The 19,056-nt window shown below is 45.4% G+C and overlaps 1 protein-coding gene across 5 annotated transcripts in view; it reads right to left on the bottom strand.

Moving 5' to 3' along the window:
• The window catches only part of LOC106578792 (uncharacterized), a 99,103-nt gene extending 80,874 nt beyond the window's left edge, over positions 1-18,229 (bottom strand). For all 5 annotated transcript variants that reach the window (XM_082965713.1, XM_082965714.1, XM_082965715.1 and 2 more), the window contains exon 1: positions 17,026-18,229. In XM_082965713.1, coding sequence (XP_082821839.1) covers positions 17,026-17,604 — 579 coding nt within the window. In that variant the 5' untranslated portion in view covers positions 17,605-18,229. The remainder of the gene's footprint in view (positions 1-17,025) is intronic.
• Positions 18,230-19,056: the final 827 nt, after the last annotated feature.

Below are 19,056 nucleotides of genomic sequence, written 5' to 3'. Positions count from 1 at the left end.
GTCAAGGTAATATGAACATGTAGGGAAAGGAGGATACCTAGTCAGTTGAATTATTGAATGCATTCAACTGAAATGTGCCTTGTGCATTTAACCCAACCCCTCTGAGATGCAGGGGGCTGCCGTAGTCGACATCCACGTCTTCAGTGCCAGGGGAACTGTGGGTTAACTGTTTTACTGAGGGGCAGAACAACAGATTTTTACCTTGTCAGCTCAGGGATTTGATCCAGCAACCTTTTGGTTACTGGCCCAATGCTCTAACCACTAGGCTACCTGCCACCCCAACAGGGAGGGGTAAAGTGATTATGCATAGATAATAGATAATAAACAGCGAGTAGCAGCAGCGTAAAAAAGGGGGGAAGGTCAATGCAAATAGCCTGGATAGCCATTTGATGAGCTGGTCAGCAGTCTTATGGCTTGGTGATAAAAGTTGTTAAGTCTTTTGGACCTAGACTTTGCGCTCCGGTACCGCTTGACGTGCCGTAGCAGAGAAAACAGTCTATGACTAAGGTGGCCGGAGTCTTAGACAATTTTTTAGGGCCTTCTTCTGACACCGCCTCGTATAGAGGTCTTGGAAGACAAGAAGCTTGGCCCCAGTAATGTACTGAGCCGTATGCACTACCCTCTGTAGCGCCTTGCGGTCGAAGGCCGAGCAGCTGAGGAACTGAGGATCCATTCCAAGTCTTCTGAGAGGGTATAGACAATGTCATGCCCTCTTCACGACTGTCTTGGTGTGTTTGGACCATAATAGTTTGTTGGTGATGTGGACACCAAGACACTTGTAGGATCTCAACCTGTTCCCCTACAGCCATGTCGATGAGAATGGGGGCGTGCTCGGCCCTCCTTTTCCTGTAATCCACGATCATCTCCTTTGTCTTGATCACGTTGAGGGAGAGGTTGTTGTCCTGGCACCACACTTCTAGGTCTCTGACCTCCTCCCTAAAGGCTGTCTCACTGTTGTGTTGTTGGCAAACTTAATGAAGGTTTTGGAGTCGTGCTTGGCCATGCAGTCATGGGTGAACAGGGAGTACAGGAGGGGACTGAGCATGCACCCCCGAGGGGCCCCCGTGTTGAGGATCAACGTGGCAGATGTGTAGTTGCCTACCCTTAGGTCCTGGGAGCGGCCCGTCAGGAAGTCCAGGATCCAGTTGCAGAGGGAGGCCTCCTCAGAACGCATGCTCACAGTAGACATCCTGGTAATTCATCTGGCCCTCCGGCCTTTTGAATGATGACCTGTTGAAAGGTCATGCTCACATTGGCTACGGCGAGCGTGATCACACAGTCTTCTGGAACAGCTGGTGCTCTCATGCATGTTTCAGTGTTGCTTGCCTCGAAGCGAGCATAGAAGTTGTTTAGCTCATCTGTTAGGCTTGTGTCACTGGGCAGCTCGCAGCTAAGCTTCCCTTTGTAGTATCATAATAGTTTGCAAGCCCTGCCACATTTGACGAGTGTCAGAGCCTGTGTAGTAGGATTCAATCTTAGTCCCGTATTTACGCTTTGCCTGTTTGATGGTTCGTCTTAGGCCATAGCGGGATTTCTTATAAGCGTTCGGGTTAGCATCCTGCTACTTGAAAGCAGCAGCTCTACCCTTTAGCTCAGTGCGGATGTTGCCTGTAATCCATGGCTTCTGGTTGGGGTATGTATGTACGGTCACTGTGGGGACAAAGTCATCAATGCACTTATTGATGAAGCCGGTGACTGATGTGGTGTACTCCTCAATGCCATCGGATGAGTCCTGGAATATATTCAAATCTGTGCTAGCAAAACAGTCCTGTAGCTTAGCATCTGCGTCATCTGACCACTTCCGTATTTAGCGAGTCACTGGTACTTCCTGCTTTAGTTTTTGCTTTTAAGCTGGAATCAGGAGAATACAATTATGGTCAGATTTGCCAAGTGGAGAGCGAGGGAGAGTTTTGTACGTATCTCTGTGTGTGGAGTAATGGTGGTGTAGAGTTTCTTTTCCTCTTGTTGCACATGTAACATGCTGGTTTGACCAAGGCCCATAGGGAATAGGGTGCCATTTGGGACGCAGATTTTTCTCTTTCTGAACTGCTGCCCTTCCTGGAGAGAACAGCGGCCTGAGTCAGGTGGCCAGACTCTAGGAACTGAAGAACACTACAGTTTGGTGTGAAATGTATCTGTAACTGCCTGTAGCTGTCAGAAGCCCACCAACGACACAGTAATCATATGGATCAAATAAGGCATTATGGTTAATGGCCTGTTTCACTCTGATCGTAGCACAAAGAGTCCATCTACACAGTGCTGTTTTTATAGTTATCCAGGGCTAGGGAGTGAGATGGTGGTAAGAGATGATGGTTAAACAGATGACAATGAAATCCAAATGACACCCTATTCCCTTTAAAGTGCACTACATTTGACAGGGGAGCTATGGGTCAAAAGTAGTGCCATTTGGGAAGCATCCTACATTTCACCTTCACAACTCCAGTGAAACAGCTAGAGGTATCTTGCGGACTTCTAAGAGGTACTTTGAGTGAAAGGCTCTGGTGAACTGCTCTAACGAAGGGCTTGACCACAGAATGAAACAAAACATGATACGGTATCTCTTTGGGCTCGACCACAGTTCTTCTTTCATGTCAACTAACCATCAAAACCTCAAATCACTTGGCAACCACACAAGCGTATTTGCATAACATTAAAATATGATGTCATCTCTCCTCAGAGAGAGGTCTTTAAATGTAAGACCTCCCTGGGGCCTTGTAGTGACATGGAGGTATTGCTGGGCTCCTCTAATCAGGCCTCTGCTTCTCCCCCTCCTAACCAGGCCTCCCCTCCAAACCTGGCCTCCCCTCCTAACCAGGCCTCCTCTGCTCCCCTCCTAACCAGGCCTCCTCCGCTCTCCTCCTAACCAGGCCTCCCCTCCAAACCAGGCCTCCTCTGCTCCCCTCCTAACCAGGCCTCCTCTGCTCTCCTCCTAACCAGGCCTCCTCTGCCCCCCTTCTATCCAGGCTTCCTCTGCTCTCCTCCTAACCAGGTCTCCTCTACTCTCCTCCTAACGAAGGCCTCCTCTACTCCCCTCCTAACCAGGCCTCCTCTGCTCCCCTCCTAACCTGCCTCCTCTGCTTCTCCTCCTAACCAGGCCTCCTCTGCTCCCCTCCTAACCAGGCCTCCTCTGCTCCCCTTCTATCCAGGCTTCCTCTGCTCTCCTCCTAACCAGGCCTCCTCTGCTCCCCTCCTAACCAGGCCTCCTCTGCTCTCCACCTAACCAGGCCTCCCCTCCAAACCAGGCCTCCTCTGCTCCCCTCCTAACCAGGCCTCCTCTGCTCCCCTCCTAACCAGGCCTCCTCTGCCCCCCTTCTATCCAGGCTTCCTCTGCTCTCCTCCTAACCAGGTCTCCTCTACTCTCCCCCTAACCAGGCCTCCTCTGCTCCCCTCCTAACCAGGCCTCCTCTGCTCCCCTCCTAACCTGCCTCCTCTGCTTCTCCTCCTAACCAGGCCTCCTCTGCTCCCCTTCTAACCAGGCCTCCTCTGCTCTCCTCCTAACCAGGCCTCCCCTCCAAACCAGGCCTCCTCTGCTCTCCTCCTAACCAGGCCTCCTCTGCTCTCCTCCTAACCAGGCCTCCCCTCCAAACCAGGCCTCCTCTTCTCTCCTCCTAACCAGGCGTCCTCTGCTCTCCTCCTAACCAGGATTCCTCTGCTCTCCTCCTAACCAGGCCTCCCCTCCAAACCAGGCCTCCTCTTCTCTCCTCCTAACCAGGCCTCCTCTGCTCTCCTCCTAACCAGGCCTCCTCTGCTCCCCTCCTAACCAATCCTCCTTTGCTCTCCTCCTAACCAGGCTTCCTCTGCTCCCCTCCTAACCCGGCCTCCCCTCCTAACAAGGCCTCTGCTCTCCTCCAAACCAGGCCTCCTCTGCTCTCCTCCTAACCAGGCCTCCTCTGCTCCCCTCCTAACCAGGCCTCCCCTCCTAACTAGGCCTCTGCTCTCCTCCTAACCAGGCCTCCCTTCCTAACCAGGCCTCTGCTCATCTCCTCCATAGCATACAGACCATAATGACCTCGCACAGGAAGTTATGTTTCTTTGTTTCTTCCTGTTGCTTCCTGTTTTGACCTGATAATAAAAACAATGGACTGTCGATCCAAATGTAGCTATTTTTTACACCCACAAAGCATGGGAAGCTGATATATGCAACTTTTCCACATGGATTTCTGTAATTTATTAATCATTTGACCCCATCATAATTCTATAAGCCAAGGTCGCTAAGGACCAATGTATCACTGGTAGCCTAGCAACCAAACAGGTCAGGTGGACAGGAAACAGTTCTAATTGGCTACAGTAACGATGACAATGTATCCAATAACCAATTATGTTGAACTGAATCTTGTAATGCCCTGTTCCTCTAGTTCCTCTCTACCATGGAAGTGAGTTGCAGAAAGCTGAGATGTTTTAGAGAGCAGCCAAGAGACAGACAGGCTGTTTTACAGAGCAGCCAAGAGACAGACAGGCTGTTTTACAGAGCAGCCAAGAGACAGACAGGTTATTTTAAATAGACCCAGAAAGGCAGGCAGAGAGACAGACTGCCACGAGACACACAGGCAGACTGCCACGAGAGACAGACGTGGTGAAGGAGACAGAGCAGCTGCAGACCGTGAGACAGACCTGTACTAGGTTAAGGTTAGGGTTGTTCTGCCTGGTTGGTTGGCTGGTTGTTCTGTACTGGGTTAGGGTTGTTCTGCCTGGTTGGTTGGCTGGTTGTTCTGTACTGGGTTAGTGTTGTTCTGCCTGGTTGGTTGGCTGGTTGTTCTGTACTGGGTTGGGGTTGTTCTGCCTGGTTGGTTGCTCTGTACTGGGATGGGGTTGTTCTGCCTGGTTGGTTGGCTGGTTGTTCTGTACTGGGTTAGTGTTGTTCTGCCTGTTTGGCTGGTTGGTTGTTCTGTACTGGGTTAGGGTTGTTCTGCCTGGTTGGTTGTTCTGTACTGGGTTGGGGTTGTTCTGCCTGGTTGGTTGGCTGGTTGTTCTGTACTGGGTTAGTGTTGTTCTGCCTGGTTGGCTGGCTGGTTGTTCTGTACTGGGTTAGTGTTGTTCTGCCTGTTTGGCTGGCTGGTTGTTCTGTACTAGATTAAGGTTAGGGTTGTTCTGCCTGGTTGGCTGGCTGGTTGTTCTGTACTGGGTTAGGGTTGTTCTGCCTGGTTGGCTGGCTGGTTGTTCTGTACTGGGTTAGTGTTGTTCTGCCTGTTTGGCTGGCTGGTTGTTCTGTACTAGGTTAAGGTTAGGGTTGTTCTGCCTGGTTGGCTGGTTGGTTGTTCTGCCTGGTTGGCTGGCTGGTTGTTCTGTACTGGGTTAGGGTTGTTCTGCCTGGTTGGCTGGCTGGTTGTTCTGTACTGGGTTAGGGTTGTTCTGCCTGGTTGGCTGGCTGGTTGTTCTGTACTGGGTTAGGGTTGTTCTGCCTGGTTGGTTGGCTGGTTGTTCTGTACTGGGTTAGGGTTGTTCTGCCTGGTTGGATGGCTGGTTGTTCTGTACTGGGTTAGTGTTGTTCTGTCTGTTTGGCTGGCTGGTTGTTCTGTACTAGGTTAAGGTTAGGGTTGTTCTGCCTGGTTGGCTGGCTGGTTGTTCTGTACTGGGTTAGGGTTACTCTTCAGGAGGCATGAAGACATGGAGCCAGACAATGATGTCATCCACAAATCATTTCTACCCTTTTGGCTGGTCCCTCACTCCAGCCCCTCCCTTCACCTCTCCTCTTCTTCCTCCCATTGCCTCTCCCCTTCTCCCCTCTCTACTCTTCTCCCCGTCCTACCCCCTCCTCCTCTACTTCCCTCCCGCGCTTCATAGCTCATACTCGGGACAGAATCTAAATCACTCAACATTCTGTTCTGCTCTAAGGATCATGGGACAAGGTCTCCATTCCTTCTCCCTGACATGATGCTTGTTTTTCTGCCAACCACATTACTGCAGTGCTTGCTCATTGAAAGCAAGCTGATCAGGCATGTATTAACCAACATGAAAACACTAATCAAATCAATCTATTGACCATGTGTTATGAACTAAAAACATTAGTTCGACTGTGGTTGCTGAGGGTACTGTCCCTTTAAGGATGATTGGTTCCTACCACTACTGTCTCAGCATCTCTGTCTTTCCTTGGGGACCTTGCTCTGGGCCCCAACGTCTGTAGGAACCCAAACACGCTGCCATGGTCCTTTAAGGCAAAAAATACAACATTTAATGGATCAAACATCATTGTTAAGAGGAGGCACAGTAACCCACTTCCAGAGCCTTAGCAGTGTGTTGGTGCATGGTTACTCCTCTCTGAGTGAAGCCTCACCACTGGTTCAAGCCATAACAGACATGAGCCAATCAGGCCCCCAGCATTCAACCATAATCACCTCACTTGAGGAGAATGTTAAACTGTCCATTTAAATAGTTACTGTAATTGCACATTTAAACATGTCTCAGACCAGACTGTCCCCCAGGAGACAGACGTCCCTTATGTCTGTAAACAAACCCTACTGTCCGCAATCTGAGAAGGATAAAGTGAACAGTACCGGCACTGTCCCATTAACCCCACAGCTCAATAAAGACTTCACCAGCCGTTTCCCTGGTTGTGTCCCATTAACCCCACAGCTCAATAAAGACATCACCAGCCGTTTCCCTGGTTGTGTCCCATTAACCCCACAATGAAGACTTCACCAGCCGTTTCCCTGGTTGTGTCCCATTAACCCCACAGCTCAATAAAGACTTCACCAGCCGTTTCCCTGGTTGTGTCCCATTAACCCCACAGCTCAATATAGACTTCACCAGCCGTTTCCCTGGTTGTGTCCCATTAACCCCACAGCTCAATAAAGACTTCCCCAGCCGTTTCCCTGGTTGTGTCCCATTAACCCCACAGCTCAATAAAGACTTCAGCAGCCGTTTCCCTGGTTGTGTCCCATTAACCACATAGCTCAATAAAGACTTCACCAGACGTTTCCCTGTTGTGTCCCATTAACCCCACAGCTCAATAAAGACTTCACCAGCTGTTTCCATGGTTGTGTCCAATTAACCCCACAGCTCAATAAAGACATCACCAGCCATTTCCCTGGTTGTGTCCCATTAACCCCACAGCTCAATAAAGACTTCACCAGCCGTTTCCCTGTTGTGTCCCATTAACCCCACAGCTCAATAAAGACATCACCAGCCGTTTCCCTGGTTGTGTCCTATTAACCCCACAGCTCAATAAAGACTTCACCAGCCGTTTCCCTGGTTGTGTCCCCTTAACCCCACAGCTCAATAAAGACTTCACCAGCCGTTTCCCTGGTTGTGTCCCATTAACCCCACAAGCTCAATAAAGACTTCAGCAGCCGTTTCCCTGTTGTGTCCCATTAACCCCACAGCTCAATAAAGACATCACCAGCCATTTCCCTGGTTGTGTCCCATTAACCCCACAGCTCAATAAAGACTTCACCAGCCGTTTCCCTGGTTGTGTCCCATTAACCCCACAGCTCAATAAAGACTTCACCAGCTGTTTCCCTGGTTGTGTGCCATTAACCCCACAGCTCAATAAAGACATCACCAGCCGTTTCCCTGTTTGTGTCCCATTAACCCCACAGCTCAATAAAGACTTCACCAGCCGTTTCCCTGTTGTGTCCAAAATGCAACACTATTCTTTATACAGCGCAGCACTTTTGACTCTAGGAGAATATGGTTCCATTTGGGACGTAGCCTCTGTGTAACTCCTTAAGACTTGACCCCATGACTTCCCTTCCTTCATTTCCCCCGGCCTATTACCATGTATGGTTGGACTGAACCACTGAGCCACTATGGGAATGGAGCATGACAAGAGAAAGCGCTACACACTATTTTGGGCCATTTTCAATAAGAGCCTCTGTTTTGTAGCTTGTTGTAACCAGTCAGTTTCCCGTCACATATCAGAATGGTGAACGCGGCGATCAGGCTGGTTCCACCAGGCTCCATATTTTGAGTATTAATGTAGAAAGAATACACATCCATAGGTCTACTGGTCAAACCCTGTATTACAGTCTGAGTTAGACCTGTTACATGGTAATATGATCTGTCCTGGACCTGCAGTGTTGTTGAGATACTGCTGCTCTGCACTGGACTCTTTTCTCAGCAACACCTGTGGAGCTGAACACTGGATAAAAATACTCTAACAACTAATTATGCAACTTCACTATCAACAACCATGTTTTACTAGCCTGTTCCCAGATATGTTGTCTACTAAAACCATGTTCTACTAGCCTGGTGACAGATATGGTCTCTACCAAAACTATGTTCTACTAACCTGGTCCCAGATCTGTTCTCTACCATCAACCATGTTTTACAAGCCTGTTCCCAGATCTGTTCTCTACCAAAACCATGTTCTACTAGCCTGGTCACAGATATGTTCTCTACCAAAACCATGTTCTACTAGCCTGGTCACAGATATGTTCTCTACCAAAACCATGTTCTACTAGCCTGGTCCCAGATCTGTTCTCTACCAACAACCATGTTCTACTAGCCTGGTCCCAGATCTGTTCTCTACCAACAACCATGTTCTACTAGCCTGGTCCCAGATATGTTCTCTACCAACAACCATGTTCTACTAGCCTGGTCCCAGATATGTTCTCTACCAAAACCATGTTCTACTAGCCTGGTCCCAGATCTGTTCTCTACCAACAACCATGTTCTACTGGCCTGGTCCCAGATCTGTTCTCTACCAACAACCATGTTCTACTAGCCTGGTCCCAGATCTGTTCTCTACCAACTCCATTGTGTATTGTCTCTTAATTTATCATTTGTATTATTTTTTTTAAGTTAAGTGATTTGAACACTGCTGCTACCTCATTCTCCAAGCAAGGTGCATGAACTGAGCAAATAATTACATGTATGTTTCGTGTCTGGTTCTCTGGCTGTTGTTAGCCTATGGTATCATGAGCAATGTTGAATAATTTCACCTCACCTGTGAGACTAAAGAGGAAATTCAGCAGCCCTTGGAGGACAGTGGATATGAATAAAGTGAGAGTTGGAAGATGATAGAAGTGCTTCTTTACAGTGGTGTGTATTCGTGCATGCCAAGGGAAGCTAGGCTTCCCCAAAAATGTGACAAATAATAATTTGTCTTTCGCCTTTGTGTTTTCATAGTTTTCTGTCAATTTGCAAATGGCTGAATCTCACTGGAGGGAAACAGTATGTGTAGTCCATGTATCTGATGCTGTCTGGACCAAAAGAGTATAACCTGTTGCCACCGTATCATTTGATTGATTCATGCCAGCAAGCATTTGGCCTCCCTTGATGAAAAATCATTTGCCAATCAGGGTTGAGCTGAGCTCAACTGTTGGTTGTCCTGGCGCAGCAAAACTCCACCCAAGGGAGGCCAGTTTGGATTTGGCTTCACACCAATCAAATCACATCCTAAGCAAAGCATCTCTAAGCATCATTGTCAGAAAAACATATGTTTCTGTTCTGCTTGTGATGATGTCCTGCAGTAGCTAGCTTACTAAATCGGCCCCTTTCCTAAGCCATGGACAGAGATGTGGATTTGTACTTGTGGTGTTGACTTAATCATTGGCCTGTACAGATAATTATGATTGCGATTCTGATCTAACCATAAATTCATATATTGTGCCACTGGGCTGAGACTATTGAAGTTCAATATGTAGCCTAAATGTAGCCTAGTAGGTTCACGTTAGCTAACTTAGCTGCTTCACTGTTGTTGATGCCAGGAAGTTAGTCTAGCAACTATTTTAGCTAGGTAGCCTATGAGAACAAAATCTAAAAGTGTACAGAGCCATAGACCATTTTTCCAACATGAAAGAGAGGAGGATGGCATTGGCGTTCAACTAGTCTACAAGTAGGGTTTTTAAACACAACACATACACACAGACAGACAGAAATCAGTTGCATGGACAGCCACATAACATTTAGCAACATTGATTGGACTAAATAGTTTTTGGTAATTTGAAATGTGTTTTTAGCATTGTTGATTTGATGATGTTTAAATGTTTGGAATAGTGGATGCAGTGTTCCTGTTGTCTTTGTGCTGACTTGCGTTAACTCTGTGGTTCTTAATCAGTAGTTGTTTAGTAAACTGTTGAAAACATTAAATTGCTTGACCGTGCTGCAGGTGATACAACTGTTTGTTACATGCAATATTTGCTTTGCGGACTTCACCGGACAGATGTTGCTCTCTGGTTTTGTGATGAAACAAATGTATGTTTTGTTGAATTTCTTCTGCCACTGTGTGACTGTTGTCTTTTTGTTGTCTCTGTCTTATTGTATATCACGGTGGTGTATGAACCAATGGGTTATAGAGCAAAAAACACAATTATAACAACATAGGTTGTAATATGGCTTTTTTACTGGCTTGGCTTGTCTTCCTCAGTGATTTTACCCACGCACCGCTACTGCTTCCAGATTGTTTAACAATGTAAAACCAACTCGTTTCGACCGTTACACTTCCTCTGGGGTGTGGGGTGTATTCATTATGGAAACAGTTGACCATTTATGAGCAAGCGGAAGCAAACAAAGCAAAATGACAGTTTCTAATGGACAAATTCAAGTAGGTCCCTCCCCATTTTGTTCCGTTTGCTCTGTTTGCTTCCATTTGGTTCTTAAGCGGTTTTCGTTGCCAGACATAATGAATACAACCCAATAATAATTTTTGGGTTTATAGGTGGAACAATGAATGAGGCTTTCTACATTTCAAGCTTGCCTACTATTGGTCCGATTTTTGCAACTCATTTACCAATCACATCAGGTTGTGTGACAAATTCCACTGATGATTGGTCCCTCAAAAAATACGAGGTCATTTTCCAGTGGTGGAAAAAGTACCCAGTTGTCATACTTGAGTAAAAGTAAATGCTGTACATTAAATTCCTTATATTAAACCAGACAGCACGATTGTATTTTCATAATTATTTACGAACAGCCAGAGCAACACTGTCAGACATCATTTACAGTGTTTGTCTTAAGTGAGTCCACCAGGTCAGAAGCGCTAGGGATGACAGCACGTTATATTGATAGAGGCAGTAGGGATGACAACACGTTATATTGATAGAGGCGGTAGGGATGACAACACGTTATATTGATAGAGGCCGTAGGGATGACAACACGTTATATTGATAGAGGCAGTAGGGATGACAACACGTTATATTGATAGAGGCAGTAGGGATGACAACACGTTATATTGATAGAGGGGGTAGGGATGACAACACGTTATATTGATAGAGGCAGTAGGGATGACAACACGTTATATTGATAGAGGCGGTAGGGATGACAACACATTATATTGATAGAGGATGTAGGGATGACAGCGCGTTATATTGATAGAGGCATTAGGACGACAGCACGTTATATTGATAGAGGCAGTAGGGATGACAACACGTTATATTGATATAGGCAGTAGGATGACAACTTGTTATATTGATAGAGGCAGTAGGGATGACAGCGCGTTATATTGATAGAGGCAGTAGGGATGACAACACATTATATTGATAGAGGCAGTAGGGATGACAACATGTTATATTGATAGAGGCGGTAGGGATGACAACACTTTATATTGATAGAGGCAGTAGGGATGATAGCGCATTATGTTGATAGGTGTGTGACTTGAACCATATTGCTGTCCTGCCTGACCATTCAAAATGTACTTTTGGGTGTCAGGGAAAATGTATGTAATAAAAGTACTTTATTTTCTTTAGGAATGTAGTGTTGTAAAAGTACAAGTTTACAAAAATATTAATACTAAAGTACACATACCCCCAAAATAAATTTAAGTAGTACTTTCAAGTATTATTACCTAAATACTTTACACCACTGCATACAGCATTGAACCATTACCGTTCAGAGATTCACCATAGTTTAATATAGATGGTGTTAAATACAGAGATTCACCATAGTATAATATAGATGGTATTAGCTACATACAGCAATGAAACATTACCATAAAAAGTTTCATAATAGTTTAATGTAGATGGTATTACCTCAGGATTTGCATTTTTCACACATTCTTATCCAGAAGCAAATAGGGTTAAGTATCTTGCTCAAGGGCATATCAAGAGATGTTTTCACTTAGTCGGCTCGGGGATTTGAACACACAACCTTTTGTTTAATCGGCCAATACTCTTAACCACTAGGCTACCTGCTGGCGCTTCAAATTAGCTTAAATTAGATATGATATTATGACTCAAACTGTCAAAGAAGAAAGTTTATCTGTCTCCACAACATCCAGAAAGTTCTTAACCACATCATGAAGTCTTAAATTAGATGGGATTCTTTATTCTAACTTAGATTCAACTGTAAATGAAAAACCATTATCTGTCTCAACAGCGTCTTAGAAGTCCTTAATCACGTCATAATCACAGCATAATTACAGCACATGACTCATACATAATGATCTGACTGTATCAGGCTAGACAGCTGTACTCATGAAGTCATCTCGCTGTGGGCTACAGTATATCTGTGGAGAGAGCAGAGACTGAACAGTGTCTTTGTCTTGTTGCATAATGGAGTCTGATGAGCTCATCCTTGTTACAGTGATATGAATCATACTATAAACCGTGTGGTTTGAGCCCTGAATGCTTATTGTCTGAAAGCCATGGTATATTAGACCGTATACCACGGGTTTGACAAAAAACATACTTTTTACTGTACTAATTTCCTGGGTAACCAGTTTATAATAGCAATAAGGCACCTCGGTGGTTTGTGATACATGGCCAATATATCACGGCTAAGGGGCTGTATCCAGGTACTTCACATTGCGTTGCGGTTAAGAACAGCCCTTAGACGTGGTATATTGGCCATATCACACTCCCTCGGGCCTTACTGCTAAATTATATTACATTATATGAATAACGCTGAACTGAGTACAGTACAGAGTTGAATCTTTCATTCAAAGATCAGATCCTATAATTAGTGTTTGACTGTTGATGATAAACAATAGAATGTGATTCTGTTGGTTTGAACCCCAGAGAATAATTTCAGGAAACCACAATTAAATAGGGGGAAAAAATGTAAACCCTCTTTATACAAAGTGTGAAATTGATTAACCTTATTTGCATATTGACAGAAAACAATATAAGCGAATAATACTGAAAGCCTGCTTCTGTTAGCCAAAATAAATGTTCAACAATTAGAGACATGTAGGACACGTGACGTACGATATTTGCAACTGTGAATTTGCGTAATTGAAGTTGCTGAGACTGAGAGAAAGGCTTTAACTACCAATCAAAATCTACTTAATCCATCATGAAGAGGAGGTCGCTTGGTGTCCATCATGGAATAATATTATAAGTAGATTTAAGAAGCCTTGTAAGTAAACAATGTATTAATCTCATTCTCCAAAACATGTAGCTTAACCACAGTTAAACATGTGGGGGTCACGAATACCCTGATAGCAAACCCTGCTAAACTCCTTGACAACATACCCTGCAAAACTATTTGACACCAAACCATGCAAAACTCCCTGACACCAAACCATGCTAAATGCCTTGACACCATTCCAAATTCATTGACACCAAACTATGCTAAACTCCTTGACACTGAACGTGATTTTGCTGTACTCCCATGTCTATTTTAACAACCTTATAGACGGTTTAAGTTTCACGTTTTCGTGTGTCTGCTGCACTGATGTGACGAGTTTTGCATTTCAAAAGCGGATAAAACGCTCAGGTGTTTGTTTTTCATAGGTGGATTTTCTGCCTTTTTTTAAACACCCTGATACCACATCCTGCTAAACAGCTAAACTACATCCTGCTAAACTACCTGACACCAATCCCTACAAAATGCTTTGACAGCAAATCTTGCAAGACACCATGAAAACAAACCCTTCTCCAAAACATATAGCTTAACAACAGTTAAACATGTGGGCTCACAAATATCCTGACACCAAACCCTGCTAAACTCCTTGACACCAAACCTTGCTAAACTCCTTGACACCAAACCCTGCTAAACTCCTTGACACCAAACCCTGCTAAACTGCCTGACACCAAATCATGCTAAATCTCCTGACACCACACCATGTAAAACAACCTGACAACAAACCCTGCTAAACTATTTGACACCAAACCCTGCTAAACACCTTGACACCACATCCTGCTAAACTTCCTGATACCACATCCTGCTAAATGCCCTGACACCAAACCATGCAAAACTTCCTGACACCAAACCCTGCAAAACGCCTTGACACCAAACTCCGCAAAACTTCCTGACACCAAGCCATGCAAAAAACACTGACACCAAACCCTGCTAAACTCTGTGACACCAAACTCTCCAAAGCTCCATGACACCACATGCTGCAAAACCTCCTGACACCAAACCCTTCAACAACTCCTGACACCAAACCCTTCAAAACACCCTGACACCGAACACTGCAAAACTCCTTGACAAAAAACATGGTAAAATCCTCACACCAAACCCTTCTACGCTCCTTGACACCACATCCTGCTACACTACCTGACACCAAACCATGCTAAATACCCTGACACCAAACCCTGCAAAACACCTTAACAACAAACCCTGCATAAACTCCATGACAACAAACCCTGCTAAAACTCCATGACAACATACCCTGCAAAATGACTTGACACCAAACCCTGCTAAACTACTTGACACCAAACTCTGCAAAACTCCTTGATACCAAACCCTACTAAACTCCTTGACACCAAATCCTGCTAAACCCCTTGACACCACATCCTGCTTAAACTCCCTGACATCATATCTTGCTAAAAGACCTGACACAACATCATGAAATCTCCTGACACCAAACCGAGCAAAAACCCTGACACCAAACCTTGCAAAATGCCTTGACGCCAAACCTTGCTCCAAAACATCTGGCTTAACTTCAGTTAAAAATGTGGGCTCACAAATACCATGACACCAAACGCTGCTAAACTTCTCGACAACATACCCTGCTAAACTCCTTGACACCACATCCTGCTAAACCTCCTGACAACACACCCTGTAAAAAATCCTGACACCAAACCCTGCTAAACTAATTTACACCAAGCCCTTCTAAACTACTTGTATCCAAACCCTGCAAAACTTCCTGACACCACACCCTGCAAAAGTCTTTGACAACAAATCCTGCTTAAATGCCCTGACACCAAACACTGTATATTACCTGACACCAAACCCTGGAAAACTAACAGACACTGAACACTGCAAGACACCCTGACACCAAACCCTGCTAAACTTCCTGACACCAAACCCTGCAAAAGTCCCTGACACCAAACCCTGCAAATGCCTTTACACCAAACCCTGCTGAATCCCCTGACATCAAACCCTGCTAAACACCCTGAAACCAAACCATGCTACAATCCTTGACACCAAACCCTGCAAAGCCCCCTGACACCAAGCCCTGCTAAACTCCTTGACACCATGCCCTGCAAAACCACCTGACACCACAACCTTTAAAAATACCTGACACCAAACTCCGCAAAATTTCCTGACACCAAACCCGGCTAAACTTCCAAACCCTGCAAAAGTTCCTGACACCAAACCCTGCAAAATGCCTTTACACCAATCCCTGTTAAACTGAATACTGCAAAACCTCCTGACACCAAACCCAGTAAAACTAACAGACACTGAACACTGCAAGACACCCTGACACCAAATCCTGCCAAACATCCTGACACCAAACCCTGTAAAATTCCCTGACACCAAACACTGCAAAATGCCTTTACACCAAACCCTGCTGAATCCCCTGAAACCAAACCATGCTACAATCCTTGACACCAAACCCTGCTAAACTCCCTGATACCAAACCCTGCAAAACTCCCTGACACAAAATCCTGCTAAACATCTTGACACCAAACCCTGCAAACCACCCTGTCACAAAATCCTGCTAAACATCTTGACACCAAACCCTGCAAAATGTCCTGAAACCAAACCCTGTAAAATGCCTTGACACCAACCCTGAAAAACTCCCTGACACCAAATCCTGCTCATCATCCTGACACCAAATCCTGCTAAACCTCCTGACACCAAACCCTGCAAAAGTCCTTGACACCAAACCCTGCTAAACTCCTTGACACCGAACCCTGCTAAACACCCTGAAACTTAACCCTGCAAAATACCTGACACCAAACCCTGCAAAACTCCCTGACACCAAAACCTTTAAAATGCCTGACACCAAACCCTGCAAAATTCCTTGACACCACACCCTGCAAAACACCCTGTTACCACACCCTGCAAAATTCCCTGACACCAAACCCTGCATAATGCCCTGTTACCACACCCTGCACAATTCCTTGACACCACACCCTGCAAAACGCCCTGTTACCACACCCTGCAAAATTCCTTGACACCACACTCTGCAAAACGCCCTGTTACCACACCCTGTCCAAATTCCCCCGACACCACACCCTGCAAAACGCCCTGTTACCACACCCTGCAAAACGCCCTGTTACCAAACCCTGCAAAACGCCCTGACTCCAAACCCTGCAAAACGCCCTGTTACCAAACCCTGCAAAACACCCTGTTACCAAACCCTGCAAAACACCCTGTTACCAAACCCTGCAAAACGCTCTGACACCAAACCCTGCAAAACACTCTGACACCAAACCCTGCAAAAAGCTCTGACACCAAACCCTGCAAAATTGCCCTGTGTGTGATTATTAAATGTATTGACCACACCGCACCGGTGTTCACATTTTCCATAGCTGATATTCATATGAGAAATTAGTGTCTAGCACCCCAAAAAAAAAAAAATTAATTGTATTGGTCACATACACATGGTGGTTAGCAGATGTTTTTGCGGATGTAGTGAAATTCTTGTGATATAATACATAAAAAACTAAAGGACTAGAAGCGAGGCAGCCCTCTCTGTCGGCACCATCTTCTCTCTATATTCCACAGAAAACTTTTTCATTCCAGTCCATCTTTGAATGAAAAACTAATTATTTTGCCATTGATAACTATGAACCTGCATATCCATGTGTAATTATACTGTTGATTACGTGTCTATTGGCAAGAAAGAGTCTATCAGTTTTAGGTTATTCATGAAACTTAATAGACAAGCTATTCTGCAATCTAATGACACAACCACATTAGACAGAGTAACAACCATTGATGTTGTGTACCATTAAAAGATAAGTCTCCTACCTTAAAATGTGAGCTGGGTTTGTTCTCACAGCTGACTCCCACTATTCTGGGCAGCTGTTGCTTGGAGCTGCTGATGTTGTTGTTGCTGTTGTTGTTGTTGATGATGATGTTTTCTGATCCGGGGTTCCCTGTGACAGGGGGTCGTCCTGGTCCTGGTCCGATACTGACCACCCTGTGGTCTGACTCCACCTGTTTCCTCCAGGAGCTGTACTCCTTCTCTGGGCTCCCAGAAATGGTGATCTTCCTGATGGATCTGGATGTGGCGGTAGGAGAGACAGAGCTCCGGTGGGAGTTGGGAGACACAGACATGGTATTCTGGTTTCGGTGGTCCTGGGTAGATATGTCCTCCTGCTGCTGTTTGACAGGTACCGATGTTGGGGTGGTCCGGTTAGCGAGGGGAGCTAGATGAGGAGTAGCCACACTCACCTGCACCTGGCTGAGGTAGAGGGAGACCCGGTCACTCTGCCAGGACGGCTGCTGGGGGAAGTTTGGACCTCTAGACCTGGTGGCAGGTCCAGAGACGGAGAGCCTGGTTCCGATGGTGAAGGGTTGTACCTTCCTAATGATGCTCTCTGACATGGTTAGCCCAGCGGTACTATACGGTCCACACAGAGAAATATAGTCTCGTTCACCTGAATCAGTCAGCTCCACTCTGCTAAGAGAAATACTACAGTCCAAATTAAAGCTACTCAAGTTTTGAAACCTCCCTTCTTCTCTTGTTGTCTTTCACTCTCTCCCACTAAACAAGTGGTGAAAGAAAAGAGAAGAAAGAGCTCACCAGAGAAAGCTCCCTCTCTTCCTCTCTCTCTCTCTCTCGTTCTCTCTGTCTCTCTCTCGTTCTGCCTTCCTCCCCTTTCTTCCTATATCTATCTTGTTCTCTCTCTCTTTCTCTCTCACTCTCTCTCGCTCTTGTTCTTGTTCTCTCTCTTCTCTTCCTCTCTCTCTTTTGTTCTCTCTCTCTCTTCCTCTCTCTCTTGTTCTCTCTCTTCTCTCTTCCTTTCTTTCTTGTTCTATCTCTCTCTCTCTTTCTTTCTCTCTCTCTCTCTTTCTCTCTCAAACTCTTGTTATTTTCTTGTTCTCTCTTTCTTCTCTTCCTCTCTCTTTCTTCCTCTCTCTCTCTTCCTCTCTCTCTCTCTCTTCCTCTCTCTCTCTCTTGTCCTCTCTCTCTTTCTGAAGAGGAAGAAAAGCCAAGAGAGTGACTCAGTGAGAGTCAGCTGCTGGCTGATCCACCTTCTTGTGCATGTTAAGGAGACACAGCACACAGCCCAGGATGGCTTCTTTAGACTCCTGAGAGCTGATCCTGTCCCAGACGTATCTCAGCGCGGCTCCCACGTGGCTGAAGGTTGAGGACAGAGTCCTCCTGAGGAACTGGAGCAGGGATCCTATCAGGGTTCTGAGCAGTAGGAACACTGCAGGCATAATGCTGCTGAAACACCCTGACACACAGCCAGGGACACACAGAGAGAGAGAGGAGAAGGAGGAGGAGGGGAAAATGTGGAGGTTTTGTGAAAGAGGGGAATGAAGTCACCACCTCTCTGCTCTTTCTCTGCTCTCTCTCTCTCTCTCTCTCTCTCAATTTCAATTTAGGGGCTTTATTGGCATGGGAAACATATGTTTACATTGCCAAAGCAAGTGAAAATAGATAATAAACAGAAGTGAAATAAACAATATGAAATGAACAGTAAACATTACACTCACAAAAGTTACAAAAGCATTGAGACATTACAAATGTCATATGTCTACATACAGTGTTGTAACAATGTGCAAATAGTTAAATTACAAAAGGGAAAATAAATAAACATACATGGGTTGTATTTGGTGTTTGTTCTTCACTGGTTGTCCTTTTCTTGTGGCAACAGGTCACAAATCTTGCTGCTGTGATTGCCCACTGTGGTATTTTACCCAATAGATATGGGAGTTTATGAAAATTGGATTTGTTTTCTAATTCTTTGTGGGTCTGTGTAATCTGAGGGAAATATGTGTCTCTAATATGGTCATACATTTGGCAGGTGGTTAGGAAGTGCAGCTCAG

Source organism: Salmo salar, chromosome 19 (assembly GCF_965601325.2).
Source record: "Salmo salar chromosome 19, fSalSal1, whole genome shotgun sequence".
Taxonomy (NCBI): Eukaryota; Metazoa; Chordata; class Actinopteri; order Salmoniformes; family Salmonidae; genus Salmo; species Salmo salar.
The sequence above is the reverse complement of the archived record's forward strand: the minus strand, read 5'-3'. Positions and strand labels throughout refer to the sequence as shown.